General features: G+C 42.8%; 1 protein-coding gene across 1 annotated transcript; it reads left to right on the top strand.

Moving 5' to 3' along the window:
* The first annotated feature begins 7,273 nt into the window (after positions 1-7,273).
* LOC149297923 (large ribosomal subunit protein uL24-like) lies at positions 7,274-11,388 on the top strand. The gene is made up of 4 exons (XM_089488047.1): positions 7,274-7,289; positions 7,915-8,087; positions 9,002-9,142; positions 11,243-11,388. The coding sequence occupies exons 2-4, from the start codon at positions 7,920-7,922 to the stop codon at positions 11,369-11,371; spliced, it is 438 nt and encodes a 145-aa protein (XP_089344173.1). The 5' UTR covers positions 7,274-7,289; positions 7,915-7,919; the 3' UTR covers positions 11,372-11,388.
* The last annotated feature ends 5,452 nt before the right edge of the window (positions 11,389-16,840 follow it).

Raw genomic sequence — 16,840 nt, 5'->3', positions numbered from 1 at the left:
TGAAACCTAGCTAGCTGCCCCCTTGTGTATTGATGCTGCCAGCAGTATTGGGTCTGCACATCACTTACAGCCACCCTCTACCAGCATGTACTGGCTGACTTGGCATGATAGGAGTGTGATTGCTAACAGCAATCACAGTCCCATCATGCCTAGGTTCCAGCATTTACTGGTTGGATGTGTAAGTGCTGGAACCTAGGCATGGTGGGACTGTGATTGCTGTTAGCAATCACACTCCTCTCATGCCAAGTCAGCCAGTACATGCGGAAACCTAGCTAGCTGCCCCCCTTGTGTATTGATACTGCCAGCAATATGTGGTCTGCACATCACTTACAGCCACCCTATACCAGCATGTACTGGCTGCCTGGGTATGATAGGAGTGTGATTGCTGTTAGCAATCACACTCCTATCATGCCAAGTCATATTGCTAATTTTTTTTGTCCAATTGTGGTGTGTTACCTACTTTTATTAAAAATTTGAGTTTTTATTATTATTTTTAAAGGTGGGGTTTTGGCTAAGTGAACCGTGAATGTTTTGGTGCAGAATTTTCATTTTGGTGCAGAATTTTCATTTTGGTGCATCCCTAGAATACATAGAACTATTTCATTTTTAAGTCCTGAATCACAAAACTTTCTAGGCCCAGAAATCAGTGAGAGGAAAAGTAAAGGTTTTGTGTCATTTACTTTATTTTAATCTGCATATTTTATTAAAGGCCATATTTTCTCACAGAAAAATGAGTGCGATAGGGAGAGGGTAGCTAGTGAGAAGGGAGGGTAGGGAGAGGGTAGCTAGTGAGAAGGGGGTAGGGAGAGGGTAGATAGTGTGAGAAGGGAGGGTAGGGAGAGGGTAGATAGTGTGAGAAGGGAGGGTAGGGAGGGAGTAGATAGTGTGAGAAGGGAGGGTAGGGTGGGGGTAGATAGTAAGAAAGTGTGAGAGGGGGGAGAGGGGGTAGATAGTGTGAGAGGGGGTAGATAGTGTGAGAGATGGGGAGAAAGTGGGGATCTGATGGGGGAAAATGCTGTCCCCCCCCCAGATTTTTAGGGGTTCCTACGCCCATGGCCTCTGGGAGTAACCTTAGATAAGGTTCCCTGCTAGATAACGCCTGGAGTTCACTGACTCGTCTAGCTGATGTGATGGCAACTAAGAAAATGGTTTTAAACGAAATGAACTTTAGAGAGGCCGAGTCCATCGGTTCAAAAGGTTTATCGCATTGCTTTCTAAGCACTAGAGGAAGATCCCAGGTAGGGATGGGGTCATGATATGATGGCCTCAACTTCTTAACTGCCTTAAAAAACCTAGAAACCAGGGGGGAGCCAACAAATGCTCCATTCAGTTGCGCATTAATTGCCGTCACCTGGACCTTCAATGTGTTCGGCTTTAACCCTTCGTCAAAGCCCTCTTGAAGAAACTGCAGCAGAGTAGGTATATCTGTAGGAGACATTTCTTTTCTCGTACACCAATCTGAGTATAGTTTCCAAACTCTAGAATACACTCTCCTTGTGGCTGGTTTCCTGGACTCTAGCAGAGTGTTAAAGCCCTTGATCAATTAAGGCTGACCTCTCATGTTCCATGCAGTGAATTGCAGTCTGTTCAGGTCTGGGTGGAACATCCCTGATTGAAGAAGCAGATCCTTGGAGATCGGCAGCTTCCACAACACCCCGATCGAAAGCGTCAATGCAAGCTGAAACCATGCCCAACGGGGCCAATATGGGAGAATAGCAATTGCTCTGGCGTTCTCGGTCTGAATCTTCTTCAGTACCTTTGGAATGAGAGGGATAGGAGGGAATACATAAATGAAGATTAGATTCCAGTTGATTGATAGACCGTCTATGAAGGTCGGGCTGTCTTTCCTCGATAGTGATCAGAAGCGGGACAGCTTCGAGTTCTGGCGAGTGGGCATCACGTCTAGTTCTGGCGTGCCCCATCTGGATGTTATAAGGGAGAAAACTCTGGAATTCAGTTCCCACTCGCCTGGGAGCATGGTATTTCTGCTTAACCAGTCTGCTGCCACATTCAACGACCCCTTGATGTGGACAGCTGAGAGGGAGAGAAGATTGATTTCCGCCCACTCCATGATCTGGGCACACTCTTTCTGCAGCAACCTGCTCCTTGTTCCGCCTTGTTTGTTTATGTAGTATGCTCCCGGTAAATTGTCCGTCTGGACTTGGACTGCCCTGTGAAAGAGAAAGTCTTTGAAATGAAACAGTGCTAGCTTGATAGCTTTCAACTCTCTCAAGTTGGATGAGAGTCTTGCTTCCGCCGGTTTCCATTTCTGTTGGACCCAGGCTTCCATAGTGTGGGCTCCCCAGCCTTTCGCCGAGGCATCGGTAGTCAGGACTATGGGTTGGGAGTAAGCGAGAGACCTGCCGTTTTGAAATGTTTCTGGTGTGAACCACCATCCGAGATCCTTCTTCAGATGGACAGGGATTACCATCATGCCATCCAGGGTGTCCTGCTCCCTGTTCCATGATCTCAGGATATGATCTTGTAGCGACCTGATGTGCGCTCTTCCCCATGGTACTGCTTCCAGTGCTGATGTGAGAAGGCCGAGGACTCTCATCGCCTCTCTGATAGTACATTCGTTGAGGAATATAAGGTGGTTCACAGACTGCCTGATATTCGTGCTTCTTTCGCTGGAGAGAAGAAGTCTCATAGACTGAGAATTTATGACAAAGCCTAGGTAAGTTATCTTTGTTGTGGGAAGAAGTTGCGATTTCTTGTAATTTATTAGAAATCCATGATCCTGCAGAACCTGAATAGTAAGCTGCAAATGGAGATCTAGCGTTTGCTTCGTTGGGGCTTTTATCAGCCAGTCGTCAAGGTATGAGGTCACGTGTACCCCCTGAACTCTGAGGGCCGCTGACAGGATCACCGCTATCTTCGTGAAAATCCTCGGAGCCGATGTAATCCCAAAGGGAAGGCACGTAAATTGGAGGTGACGAATTCGCTGATGATCTCTGACTGCCAGGCGAAGGAATCTCCGATGGCTTCTCAGTACTCAGGAACATGGAGGTATGCATCCTGTAAGTCTATGGAGGCTAGGTAGTCTCCTTGCTGGATGCTGAGAACTGCCGATTGGATAGATTTCATCCGGAACGTCTTTTTGACAAAAAACTTGTTGAGGTATGACAGGTCGATGACCAGCCTCCAATCCCCTCCTGACTTTGGAACAGCGAATACGGGTGAATAGCGACCTTTGCCTCTCTCGTGATATGGTACTTCCTCCAATGCGTTTTTCAGCACAAACTGATTGATGAGATGCGGAATAACAGGATTGGCGGTTCGGCTGATTAGAAACCTGTCTGGAGGTTTTTCTCTTAATTCCAGAGAATATCCTCTTCTTATCGTGGTCGTGACCCAGGCATCTGAGGATGTTTGAGACCAAATGGCAATAAAACTCTGCAGCCTGGCACCCACCGGTGGCCTGGCGTCATTGATCCGAGGTTTAGGGGTGAACTGTTTCTTTCTGAAAGCACCCCCTTGATCTTGTCTTCCCTTGGTCTGCCTTTTCCTGTCTGACTGATGAAAGGGATACTGCCTTCTGGGTGATCTCCGAAATCTCCCCCTGAAAGGCTTGAAAGTGGGTTTCTTTTGTGATTGCGGGAAAGATGTACCCTTCTCTTCACTTAGAGACTTTAATATGTTTTTGAGCTGTGGCCCAAATAAAGATGAGGGATGAAAAGGAAGAGACACAAAGTTGTTCTTTGATGGAATGTCTCCTTCCCACTGTTTGATCCAAAGGGATCTCCTCGTCGCGTTGGCCAGGGCCATGGACCTAGATGAAAATTTAAGGACATCCAAGGGGGCATCACAAAGAAAATCAGCAGCTGTCTTCATGATAGAGATATTACTCATGATTTCTTGCCTTGGCACCCCCTCTTCCACATCCTGGGCAAGATAGGTTAGCTATATACGGAGTGCCCTGGCCACTGGTATAGAGGCTTCAGCCACCTTGGCAGAGGATGCTGCTGCCATATAGGTTTTCTTGCATAGCGAGTCTGCCTTCCTCTCCATTGGGTCTGGAAACATGCATGACTCGTCAGAGGGAAAGAAAGACTTTTTAGCTAGTTTCGCTGCTGCAAGATCCACTTTCGGTGGGTTCTCCCAGTGCAAACATGCCCCTGGATTCAAGTTAGAGATGGTCTTGAACTTCGCCCCCGGATCTGTTCTTTTCTCGGGTTTCTCCCAATCCTTTTCACACCAACCAGAGATTAAGTGGTGCGCAGGAAACTCTTTACCTTTGTTACGGGGAAAATAAAATAGCTGTTCTCTAACAGGCTTGTTAGACACGTCTCTATCCGACTCCAGTACACCCTTAATAGCCGAGATAAGCTTAGGCATTTCGTCCTTATGCAGTAGGTAAAGGTTATCCGGGGCTTCGTCATCTGAATCCTCAGAGTCTGATCGCACAGTGGCACTAGATTCCGTAGATCTGTGACTAACGGAAGGCTTGTTTTTCTTCTTTCCTGTTTCTTTCCACTTTCTTGGAAAGTGCTAGTCAGTTCCTCCTTAAACCAGTCTAAGAACATCCCAGGCTCCATCTGGGCTGGTTGTTCCGTAGACATGCATCCTGCACATTTATCCTGAGCCCAGGATTCAGGCAAGGGCTGGGAGCAATTCAAACAGGCAGTATGCCTGGACTTTCTCCTCCTTTTTCCCCCTGGACTGGACATCCTAAGAGGAAAGAGGAGACAATCAGAGTGAAAAAACACAAAGTGATAAGGGAAAGAGAGGGACTCCAAGTCCCAGTACCTGCCAACACCCTCGGATCTGCTGCCCCGGCTGAGTGTGAGCTCAGAATGGCTGCGGAATGTACATCTCCCGTCCGCAGATGGAGCTTTGCGCATGTGCATAACAGCCCCATGGCCACTGCGCATGCGCCCGGCAGCCCGCGCTCACCGACACCAGCCCGCGTCCTTATCCCTGCCGAACCACCGGGAAGCTCAGACATGAGGGGACTGACCTACCTCCTGAACAGGAGAAGGGATCCTTGGCACACCTGATGTCAATCACTCTGTTATAGGTAACCGGGTGGTGAGCTGGCTGAGGGACCAGGAAAACTCCTGGTTTACGGCCGCATAAACACTCTCCTGCCCCAGGGACTAAGCGAACGCCCAGTATAGACGTTCCTAGAAGAGAAAAAATACAGGTGTCCGTTGTTGGGTAACGGGTTTTATAGGGTAGGTGTGGGAGGGACCACCAATTAATTAATTAATCAATTATTACTTGTCTCTGTGCTATTGCTTGAGTGTATCTTCTATTCCAAAGGAACGAGGAAACTTTAACCCATTGTGTGCTGCCACGGATGAACAGGAAATAACTATTTTTCCTCAGCATATATTATGGAGGAACCTATGGCAATGGATTTACATAGGACTACTGAAAAAAAATTTGCAGAGAAACGGTGACTGGATGGCCCAGGACAAGGTGCTGCAGCAACTAACGAAAGTTAATGTCAACAAAGCTCCGGGGCCTGACGGTATCCACCCACGAGTATTTAAGGAGCTGAGTCAGGAAATAAGTGAACCTCTGTTTATAATCTTCCGGGGTTCTTTTCTTTCAGGAATTGAACCAGAGGATTGGAGGAAGGCAGATGTGGTTCCTATATTCAAAAAGGGTTCAAACTCTGTGCCCGGAAATTATAACTTCTGTGGATGAGAAAGTATTTGAAGGCTTATTAAGGGATAATATTCAGGAATTCATTGGGAAGAACAGTATTATTAGCAAAAATCAGCATGGTTTTATGAAACATAGGTCCTGTCAAACTAATTTAATTGCATTCTACGAAGAAGTAAGGAGAAGTGTAGATCAGGGGGTTGCAGTGGATGTAATCTACTTGGATTTTGCCAAGGCGTTTGACATGGTTCCACACAATAGGTTAGTATTCAAACTGAAAGAAATTGGTCTAGATGCAAATTCCTGTTCTTGGATAGAACATTGGCTTAGTGATAGAGAACAGAGAGTTGTTATAAATGGTACATTTTCAAGCTGGTCAAAAGTGGTAAGTGGTGTCCCTCAGGGTTCTGTTCTGGGACTAATTGTATTCAACATATTTATAAATGACCTGGCAATAGGCGTTAAAAGTCATGTTTCTGTGTTTGCAGATGACACTAAACTAGGTAAAGTAATACAGTCAGCAGTTGCTAAGGCCAGTAAGGTATTGTCGTGTATAAACAAGGGCATCAATTCGCGGGATAAAAATATAATTTTACCCATTCTAAAAAAATGATATCATAGCACTAGAAAGGGTGCAGAGGCGGGCTACAAAATTAATAAAAGGAATGAAGCACTCATGAAGAAAGGTTAACAAATTTAAATCAGTTTAGTTTAGAAAAACGGCGCCTCAGAGGGGATATGATAGCATTATATAAATATATTTGGGGCCAATACAACCCATTGTGTGGAAATCTGTTTATAAATAGTACTATGCATAGAACATGAGGTCACGCATTTAGACTGGAAGAAAGGAGATTTAGTCTAAGGCAGAGGAAAGGGACAGTACAGTAAGGACAATAAGGATGTGGAATTCTCTGCCTGCAGAGGTAGCTTTATCGCAGTCTGTACAGACGTTTAAACTGCAACTGGATGGATACTTGGAAAAACATAATATTCAGGGTTATAATCTTTAATTATGTGGAAAAAGCTTATTGATCCAAGGAGAAATCTGACTGCCATTTTGGGGTCAAGAAGGATTTTTTTCCCTGGTTAGTTCAAAATCGGAAAGAGCCAAACTGGGGGGGGGGGTGCCTTCTTTTGGATCAACAGCAACAAATTAACAGATATAGGAAAGGCTGAACTTGATTGATGCATGTCTTTTGTCAGCCTATATAACTATGTAACTATGTAACTATATATTTGTAAATTATTAAGTTTTATTTATTAAAAGAAGGCTCTACTTCTGACCAAAACAATGTAACATTTATGCGGGTTCATCAAATATGGAAAAGGTGGATCAAGGTTTTAACAAGCATATGTTAAAAATGACAAAAAAAACACTCTGGTCCTTAGGTTATTAAAAATTCCGGTCCTGAAGCAACGACGAAAACTGTTTCTATGGCAGCACGGCCAATTCTAGCTTAATGCTTTCCTCATTCGCTTCTATTAATACTGGCTGTAATGAAGCGGCCAGCACCTATCACTGGGGCCGCCAGAGGTCGCTGTTCCTCACGTCTTGAGTCATTAGCCTGTGTCGCCGCCAAATCTCTTCTCGCGGGATCTTTTCACCCGACTAATGCGAGCGGAAGTAACTTGTATTTCTCTTTTCCGGCGGCCATAGTGGTCTGGGCAGACGGGTAAGGAGCTCTTGAGAAATGTGAAATATAGAATCGGCATCCATCCTAGTGATTAACGGTCCCGTTTGTATTATTCGTAATGCGGGTTGATAGACGGCACCCCTGGCATACTATAAAGAGGCATATTTTTGGTGTCAGGGGTGACATAAAGTGTTGAAGGGGAAAGAACGTCGCTCTCCCCGTATCTGTGTGTGCATAACGCATTGCCTCACCCCGGCACTGAGAGAGGTTTTTAAAGCGCCCCCGTATTAAAGCCATGAGCTGGCTGTTGTGATTCTTCTATTTGAATCATTAAGTTAGATTTGTACGAGGGCCTTGGCGGCTCCGGGACGTACGTAGACATCGTGTGTAAATGCATGCTGTTCTAGTGTTCATTGCTGGCAGTGTTCGTGTAATAAAGTTGGCTTTTCTTTAAAGAGCTGCCACCATATAGTTAAAGCTAAAAATAAGTGTATTCTGGTTAAACCGCAGTCTGGTGCACGTTACTGTCACTTGTAGTATTATCACCTGTGACCCAGCTGGCTTATTTATTGTAACCTGTTCCTTTAGCATAGATTATCGGTATGTAATGTATGCCCGGTGTATGTCTGTAGCATATTAACCAGTGTTTGTTTGCTTTCCGCAGTCATCATGAAGTTCAGTCCATTCGTTACATCCGACCGGAGCAAAAATCGCAAGAGGCATTTCAATGCCCCATCTCATGTGCGCAGAAAGATCATGTCCTCTCCCCTTTCCAAAGAGCTGCGACAGAAGTACAACGTCCGCTCCATGCCCATCCGCAAAGACGACGAAGTTCAGGTGAGTCGCGCCGAACGGGGACAGAAACATTAAATGCCGTTTGGGGAATTCGCTAATTCCTTAAGGTTTGTTCATTAAGTTAACAAATGGCTTTGTATGTCGCTATCAACTTAAACGTGAGGTAGTAAAACAGTCTTCTGCGGCGTTCAGAGTCCTGCTTTAATCTCTGTTTGGAATTGTATTGCTCCGTAGCAATGTGTAAATTAAGTGTAATGTTTAATTAGGGAAAAGGTAGGTAGATGTAAAAGTCAGCATCTATTGGCTACTATAAGATGCTTTCTATTTCTGTAGCTTGCATACGTCGTACTTGAGTATATGATCTGGTTCATACGTAACAAAAGTGACCTGTGCATCAAGATTTACAACAAACAAACTTATGTGTTGGCGTCATCCGTAGCTCATGTTAAGAGCTTCTGTGTGTAAACAGGGTTGTGATTTACGTTTAATGTTAGTACCGTTCATCATGCGAGATACTTCAATGGGTTGCTGGTAGCTTTCCAGCTGCACAGGTTGTGTTTAGAATGGGTAGATATGGGCATATTAGTAAAGGCTGTTGATCAGTGGGATCCACATGTGTGAGACATGTATCTCATGAAGCATCAAAAAATGGAGACATGACCAACAGACCATCTTACCTGCTGTCCGCTTGTATTTATATTGCTCAAAGAATTTCTCGCCTTGTGTTAACATGTTACGGGAGTGATTTGGTACTTTCTCCTCCTTTGAGACTTTCCTTTTATACATAATGTGTAAAAGGTTGTTTACATGAAGGCAGATAAATCCATCTGACTGGAGCGGTGTCTGTCATGTGATGTTTCACCTCATTAGCAGATGGAACAAGCAATTCCAGCTTTCTTTTTGGATGTGTTCTGTATGGTAGCCTCTGGGTTCTAACATTTCCTGATGTTTTATAGGTTGTTCGCGGACATTACAAAGGCCAGCAGATTGGTAAAGTAGTCCAGGTATACAGGAAGAAATACGTAATCTACATTGAACGTGTGCAGCGTGAGAAGGCCAACGGCACAACAGTCCATGTTGGTATTCACCCCAGCAAGGTATGTGTTTAATTCGCAGGAAACATGCCCTAGAAAGCAGTAACTTCACACTGTATTTTGGGGAGCACTCGTAATTGCGATAGTAAATGCTTTCGTAAGTACTGCTAAAGCAACAGCTTCCAAGGCCAACATTAACGTCAGACATCATTCCTCACCCCCCCCAAAGCCTTTACCTGTACAAGTCACTGATACAGTTTTACTAACTCTTTTCGTTATGATTTTATGCTTTGATGGCTACCTGTCTAAAACATCCGATAATCGTGTTTGCTCTGGCAGTCGAAGTGAAATCACATAGAAGGGGCTTTATTCTTTCCCTTTGTTACTTATTTATTAAGCACCAACAAAGTAAGCAGCACTGTAGTGTGTCACTGGTGAGTTGAGAAGCCTGCCCGTGAGCTTGCCATCTAGCCTTATGGTACTTTGTATAAAAGTTCTAGTCCGGTATGGTGGGCTTGTGAGCTTAAAACCTAGAGGAATAGTATAGGTAGCTAAAACAATAGGAGGGCATATCCATCGCAGGTAGCAATGTTTTCATGCCTTGTAGCAACTCCTTAAAAATGCCATTAAGATGTGAAAAATCTTGTACCCTTTACATTATTGTGAAGTTTGTTTTTTGTAGCCTGTCTTTTTACCCTGTTGCACTGAAATTCTCATTCTGTGGCCTTCAGGGGCTGTGATCTCTCGTTAGCCTTGCATTTTAGTTTTACCAAGTCGTCTCAGTAGATCTAAAGCGGCAATATAAATAGGACGTCTAAATGTGGCTTCATGGGGGTAAATATTTCAGCTTAGACTTTAATACAGTGATGGGCAAATATATTTAAAGAGCTACAACTCCACGATGCCCAACCGCGCCATAAGTACTTTGGCTCAGCGCATTATATGAAATTGTATTTCTCAATCAAAAACACACAATTTGATGACGGACAACCATTTGGCCAATCCAGTCTGCCTTTTTTCTGCTCTAAACACTCGAATCATTCCTTCTAAGGTTCAGAATATATATGTGTGTGTGTGTGTGTATATATATGTATGTATATATATATGTATGTATATATATATATATGTATATATATATATATTTATCCCATGCATGTTTATATTCATACTACCAAATACCTACCACACAGGTGCAAACTTTCCACCATGTCCATGTATTAGCTTTTTCTGCTTCCAACTGCTGTAGAGCAAAATATGAATGCATTGTATTCATGGCTTGTGACTTAAGGCTCTTCAGGGCAAGCAGAAAGCGGAAGAGTGACATTGATGCTGTTTGTCTTGATAGATTGTAGCTTGGTGTAGGCAGTTGGTATAATATAGTCCTTCAGTGGTACTTTGAATAGTTATCAGGGCAGTGTTTCTCCATCCACTGGATCAGCATGGTTTCTTTAGACTTAAATGTATGGCCTACTTTGGCTTGCATCCAGTGCCGATATAAAACGGAACATATATTCTGGCACCAAACCGATGTCACTGGTGTGACACATTACCTTTGTTTCATACTCTTGTTTAACTACTAATCAGATTGCAAGTAACCTCTTGAAACCTGTGTTTTTTTGTGACTTTCAATTCTGGTGTACAGTATTATGGCAGGGGATGCATTTTCTTGCCTTAAAGGGACATTCAATTAAGTAAAGTATTTTGTAAGTACTTTTTAAGCACAATATAACTGTAGGACCACACAGGCCAGCTTTCTGCACAATGTTGGCTGAGTGGCAATCAGTGGTAGGGCTCTAAGTATATATTTATGTATTAGAGGGCATTTGATGTCGGACGCATCCCTTTAATGTTGTGATTTGACCTTAAAACTACTATGATCTAAACTTAATAATTTTCACATTTGCTTTTTTGTTGGCTTATATAGTAATGGTGTTGGTGTCAAAAATGAATGACACTTAATTGTTGTAGATTGTTTGGTGTTGTAGATTGTTGTCCATGATTTGTAATTAAGTGTCAAACTCATCTGTCCTCATTGTCTGTTTAGGGCTATTAGTGTATATATAATTCACAACGGTATATAAGTAGTGGGTGGGTACTCTAATGTCTTGGCACAAGTACATTTCTAAAGTATCCGATAATCATCCATTCGCCATTTTTCCGTAGGTGGTGATCACCAGGCTAAAGCTCGACAAGGATAGGAAGAAGATCTTGGAACGCAAGGCCAAGTCTCGCCAGGTTGGCAAAGAGAAGGGCAAATACAAGGAGGAAACCATAGAGAAAATGCAAGAGTAACTCTGTCAAACAATAAACTGTGCAGTTTATACAAATCAAGGCTGTTGTTTTTCTTTTATGTTTGCAAGGAAACTACACACCAGACTGAATTGTGGGGAGAATTCTGTAGTTCAATTTCAACATTATAAAGATAACATTTGAGACCTCCAACTGCGTGGATAATTGCAGCCTAAAATAAGGTTCTGAAAGAATCAGGTAGTGTCCTAACTATCCAATAAAGTGTCTGTTTCCAATGTGTAAGATTTGGTAATGTGACTTTGATCTTTACCCTCTTCTTCACAAATGCATTCTATGTCCCGTTCAACGCAATGGAGACAGCATAGAACTTTGTGTTCTAACGCTCTCAACTTGTGCAGTGAGTCTAATCCATGGGAGAGTCTTAAGTGTGAGTCTTTTAAAAGGTGGGCTCAATTTGTTCCTTACTTTTCTAGGACAGTTCCTTCAACCTCCAACCAAATAAACCCATCCACCAACATCCACCTTTTTATATGTATAAAGTAAATTTCCAGCGTGAATAAGTGAGATTTCAGTGGAGTTGAGGGAAAAAACTCCTAAATGTAGAGTAAGTTCGCATATAGCACAGAAATGTCTATCTTGCATTAGGAGGTACATTTGTTCCAGAAGGCCCATTAGTGTTCAGCTGCCTCGTGCTGGTAGACTATTTTATTTTGAGCAGAATTTAAAGGTCAGAATGTTAATTGCTCGGCTGGAAACCGCTTACACAAACTCACGAAAAAGTGCTATGAATTGATACAATTCTGATAGACTTGGATGCGTTTGAATACAAATTACTGGTTTGGTGTAGTTACATCGAGGGACTGCACAGTTGAGGTGGAATTTACAGATTGGGTGGAAGTGATGCCTTTATTTTAATCCAATGTGTGACATGTTCTAGCCCATTATGCTTTAGCTGAAAGGACTGCAGAAGATCTGGAAACACTAGAGATGGCCAAGGCAATCAGTGGGTCACTGGCTAACAAACGCACAGGTTTTTTCACGAATGAAAATTTACATGAGTTGTGGTCACAATTCCCTGGTTCACCATTTTATTCACCAGGAAAAGGCTGAGCTGGCCCTGAATAATTATACAGGGCCAGCCAAACTCTTCCTGCACCAGAAACTCAGTGGGGTTGGACTTAATAGTGACAACAAGGAGCTAAAACACAATTCCACCAAAAACCACGTGACTTTCCCCAGTAACAGGTGAAATCAATGTTATGTGAATTAAAAACCAATCTTAGTTGGATATTTCCATGTTCTAGGCATCTGCATTATTTTTCCCTATTGTTCAGCTCTTAAGTTGCTGCTTGTGGACGCAGAACTTTAAAATATACAGTGAAGCAAACGGTGTTTGTTTCACTGATCGTTCACGTGCCAATAAATTAGTGGGTTTACATTAGGGTGAGCACTAGACTTGCGCATTCGTCTTCGGGCGAACATGAAAACGAGCACGAAGAGGCCGTTTTTTTGTTCGTTCCGAAGACACGCCGAAGAGAATACAGTGCCGGCAAAACGTAGGAGAAGACGAAGACTCACAACCACGAAGAATCGAAGATTCTTCGTGATCGTCTTCGTTTTTGCCGCGCAGCCGCCAAAATTTCAAACAGGAGTGAGCTGATCTCGTCTGTCCAATCAGCTCACTCTTGTGACGTCACGCTAAGGGTCTCGTCCAATGCCTGTGCTGCTGTTTTTTGAATTCTGAAGGCGCCTTTATAAGACCAGAGCTTGCCTGAGAGATCCATTCATTTTTCGCTGTGACTGCTTTGGCAACACTGCTGTGCTGCATCCGAGCGTTACAGAGAGAGATTGTTCTGTTCTGTGTGAGACTGGTAAGCCTTAGCCTGCCATTTCTCACAGTGTACTTCATCCTCACTTCAGTGCTACTTAATATAATTAATAATAATAATTTGATTAATTTAATTTTTTTTATTTAATTTGTCATCAACTGTAGTGTAAGTGCTGTTGAGTTGACAGTGCACTCAGTGGCACTGGGGTGCCCTTGCCCTGGGCTGGCACTAGTGCCTATTGCCTGTCCTGCTTAAATAAATTAAATAGAATTTATAAATAATTTAATAGAATCTATAATTTAATAGTTCATTATTATATATATATATATATATATTTGTCAGTCATATATATATATATATATTCTATAGTATACTAGTGTAGAGTGTACTGTAGACATTCATCTACTAGTGTCTAATTTAAAATCAGTAATATTAATATAATTAATAATTGAATTCATTATAAAATTATATATATATTTGTCAGTTATAGTTAGTAATAGTATACTAGTGTAGAGTGTACTGTAGACATTCAAGACATCTACTAGTGTCTAATCTAAAATCAGTAATATCAATAATTCTATAATTCTTTCTTGTCTTAATAGTTAATTAAATTAGCTATAAATAAAAGTAATAATATTAAATAATTACTACTAGCGTATAGTTCAGCTAATCTTATTAGTACTGGTGCTGCAGCTCTATAGTTTGTGCTTTGTTTTAGCAACAGCAAGAGACCAAGTCAATTTTTCTTAATTAATCTTTCATTTTATTTCATTTGTTTTGCTCACCTCAGTCCATCAGTGAAGTGAACTTGTTGGGCTAGTGAGTGCAGCCGCATAAGTGCTGTGTTTTTTTTTGATCAGCAAGCAGTGACGTTAACTGTTTTGCAAAGATTTTCTCATTTATTTTACATTTTATTTCAATTTTATTAAAAGTACCCTTAGTGTTTTGCTCACCTCAGTCCATCAGTGAAGTGAACTTGTTGGGCTAGTGAGTGCAGCCAGCAGTGAAGCTAACTGTTTTGCTGTGACATTTTATTTTATTTCTAATTCTTTTCAAGAAAAATTGACTGTGACGAGCTGTACTAAGCAAAGCTTCAAGCTACTAGCTGTAGTACTAAAATAATTCTAATCTTCTTTAATCTTAATCTATAATATATTATAAATAATATATAACAATATAAATTCTAATTCATAATCTATAATATAAGTAATTCTAATTCTAAATTCTAATTCATAATCTATATTCTTCTATCTATAATACATAATATATAAGTAAATTATTTCTAATCTATTAATATTATATAACTTAATATTAATTAATAAATCATATACTGAATCTGATTTAACCTCACTTTAGCTTAGTGGGTTTGAGAGCGTCTGCCTAGAGGTAGACTTATAGTAAGGAAATATAGCTTTAGGCTAGCATAGTAGTAGGCTAAGCTCTTAGGCCCGTGTAAATTCAAATTAAAAATAAAATACTGCTAGTTATTAAATAGTTAATCTTGAGTTAATAATTTAAATAACTTTAGCACTTTGGCAGATTGCACACAGCACAGTGCAGTAGTGCATAGTTTTACTTTTTAAGCAGTAGCACTGAAGAGAACTTCCTCTAATTTTTTGTCTTTAATTCGTTTTTCCTTTTTTTTTATTTTTTTTTATTTTTTTTATAGTTTTTTAAACACTACACTACACACACAACACAAAATTTGAAATGGATCCTCCTTTTGGGACTAAGGAGGGACAAGCTCCATCTACCACCACCAGCACCACCACCAGCACCACCACCAGTTCTAAGATGCAGCCTTTGCGTCAGTCTAGTCGGCCAAGTAGGCCAAGCTCTCGCTTATCATTTGGGGAAGCATTGCTTGAAGGATCATCAAGTAAAGGAAAGGCACCAAAAGCAGGCAGTAGTAGTGCGGCTAGGCCCACAAGCTCTATGGTTTTTTACGGAAAGCCTAAAGCACCAGAAGCACGTTCAAAGTTAAAGGGTAGCACAAGTAGTACCAGCCCAGTGACTAAAAAGAAGTGCCTTTTGCCCCAAGCAGCATCTTCCCCATCCACCAGCAGCATGCAAGGTACCAAGCAGAGCCAAATTAGCAGCAAGACTCAGAGGGGTCCCAAACCAAAGCGATCTCATTCCTTTGTAGGGAAAACCACCACCCCCACCTCTACCGCCTCTACCACCACTAGTGCTGCGCCTACTGTTCCCACTGGTACCGCCACGCCATGTCCTCCTAGTACCTCTAGCAAGCCACCAAGTCCTTACAAAATTTTTGTAAAGACAGTTAGAGAGAGGGCTACACATAGTGGAACTCCACCTAGCGAGGTAGCAGAGGAGCCTGAGACTGAGAGGCCAAGTGCAGAGTCTATTCTTCCTGCTCGCACTACTACTAGTCACGAGTCTCACGACGATATCAGTCTTAGCTCCAGCCTAGCAGGAATTCCATTCGATCTGGCTAATGAAGAGCTAGACTATGAGCCAGAGGAAGTAGAGGAGATGAGTGGTCAGGAATCAGATTCCTCAGGGAGCAGTGTCCAAATGACTAGTGCACAATTTTCCCCTGAGCCTCCACCTTCTCCGCTACGATCATCACCACCACCACCACCACCAGCAGCAGCAGCAGCAAAACCTAGCAAATCTAAAGCAATTAGCAGTCCCACTATGGCCAGTACTGTTACCACCAGTCCCACCACCACTAGTTCTGCCTCTGTTCATCCACCCTGAGCAGTAGGAGCAGCACCCAAGGCACACTCCAAGGCTATGCGCGCCCCAATTTGGGAGCACTTTGAAAATGTTGAAGAAGGGCGCTATGGAAAGTGCAAACATTGTGGGAAGCTAATAAGCAGAGGGAAAGTGTCTGGCCATTTTACCAGTGCTAGCATGAAGCATCACCTCAGCACTCAACACAACGCTGTGCTATTGGGGAAAGATGCAGAGGGAAAACTTAGTGCAGGCAGCATAGCTGGTGGCCGTGGAAAAACCCCAACAGCTTCTTCTTCTGAGCCAATAGCAGCAGCAGCAGCAACTAGTGCTGGCAGCCAGAGACCAAGGCAGGTTGGAGCACTGCATGTCCAGCCCACCCTGGAACAATTTGTGGCATTCCAATCCAAAAGGTCAATGCCCAAACAGCAGGCCAATAAAGTAACGCGACTGATTGGTCAGTTCATTGCTGTTGGAGGGGCATCCTTCTCTATGATCGAAGGGGAGCCTTTCAAACAATTGATGGCGGCTGTGGCTCCACAATATACAGTTCCGTCACGTTCCACTTTCAGCAGGAACATTGTCCCCTCATTGTATCGGTCCTGTGTTGCAGCAGTGAAAGAGGAGCTTTCCAAGGCTGCTGGTCAGTCTGTTCATTTCACTACAGATTTGTGGAGTGCACCTAGCGGCCAGCATGCCTTTCTTTCTTTGACAGCACACTGGTGGCAGCCCGGTGTGTCTAAGGAAGCTGCTGCAGCAGGCTACCGATCTTTCCTTCTCCATGCAGAAGTGATGGATGAAAAGCACACTTCCCAAAACATTCTGCATGCGATGAGGAAAATGTTTAGCCTTTGGGTGGGAGCAGAGGCGGGCACCAATGTTGAAGTTGGTTTTGTGGTAACTGACGGAGGTGCCAATATGGTGAAAGCGCTGCGAGATGGTCATATTGTTGGTGTGCGCTGTGCAGCCCACATCATCCATC

This window comes from Sceloporus occidentalis, unplaced genomic scaffold (genome assembly GCF_023333645.1).
Source record: "Sceloporus occidentalis isolate IW3139 unplaced genomic scaffold, rSceOcc1.0.p SCAF_36, whole genome shotgun sequence".
Classification (NCBI taxonomy): Eukaryota; Metazoa; Chordata; class Lepidosauria; order Squamata; family Phrynosomatidae; genus Sceloporus; species Sceloporus occidentalis.
Note: the sequence above shows the minus strand (reverse complement) of the source record. Positions and strands in the feature narration are given on the sequence as shown.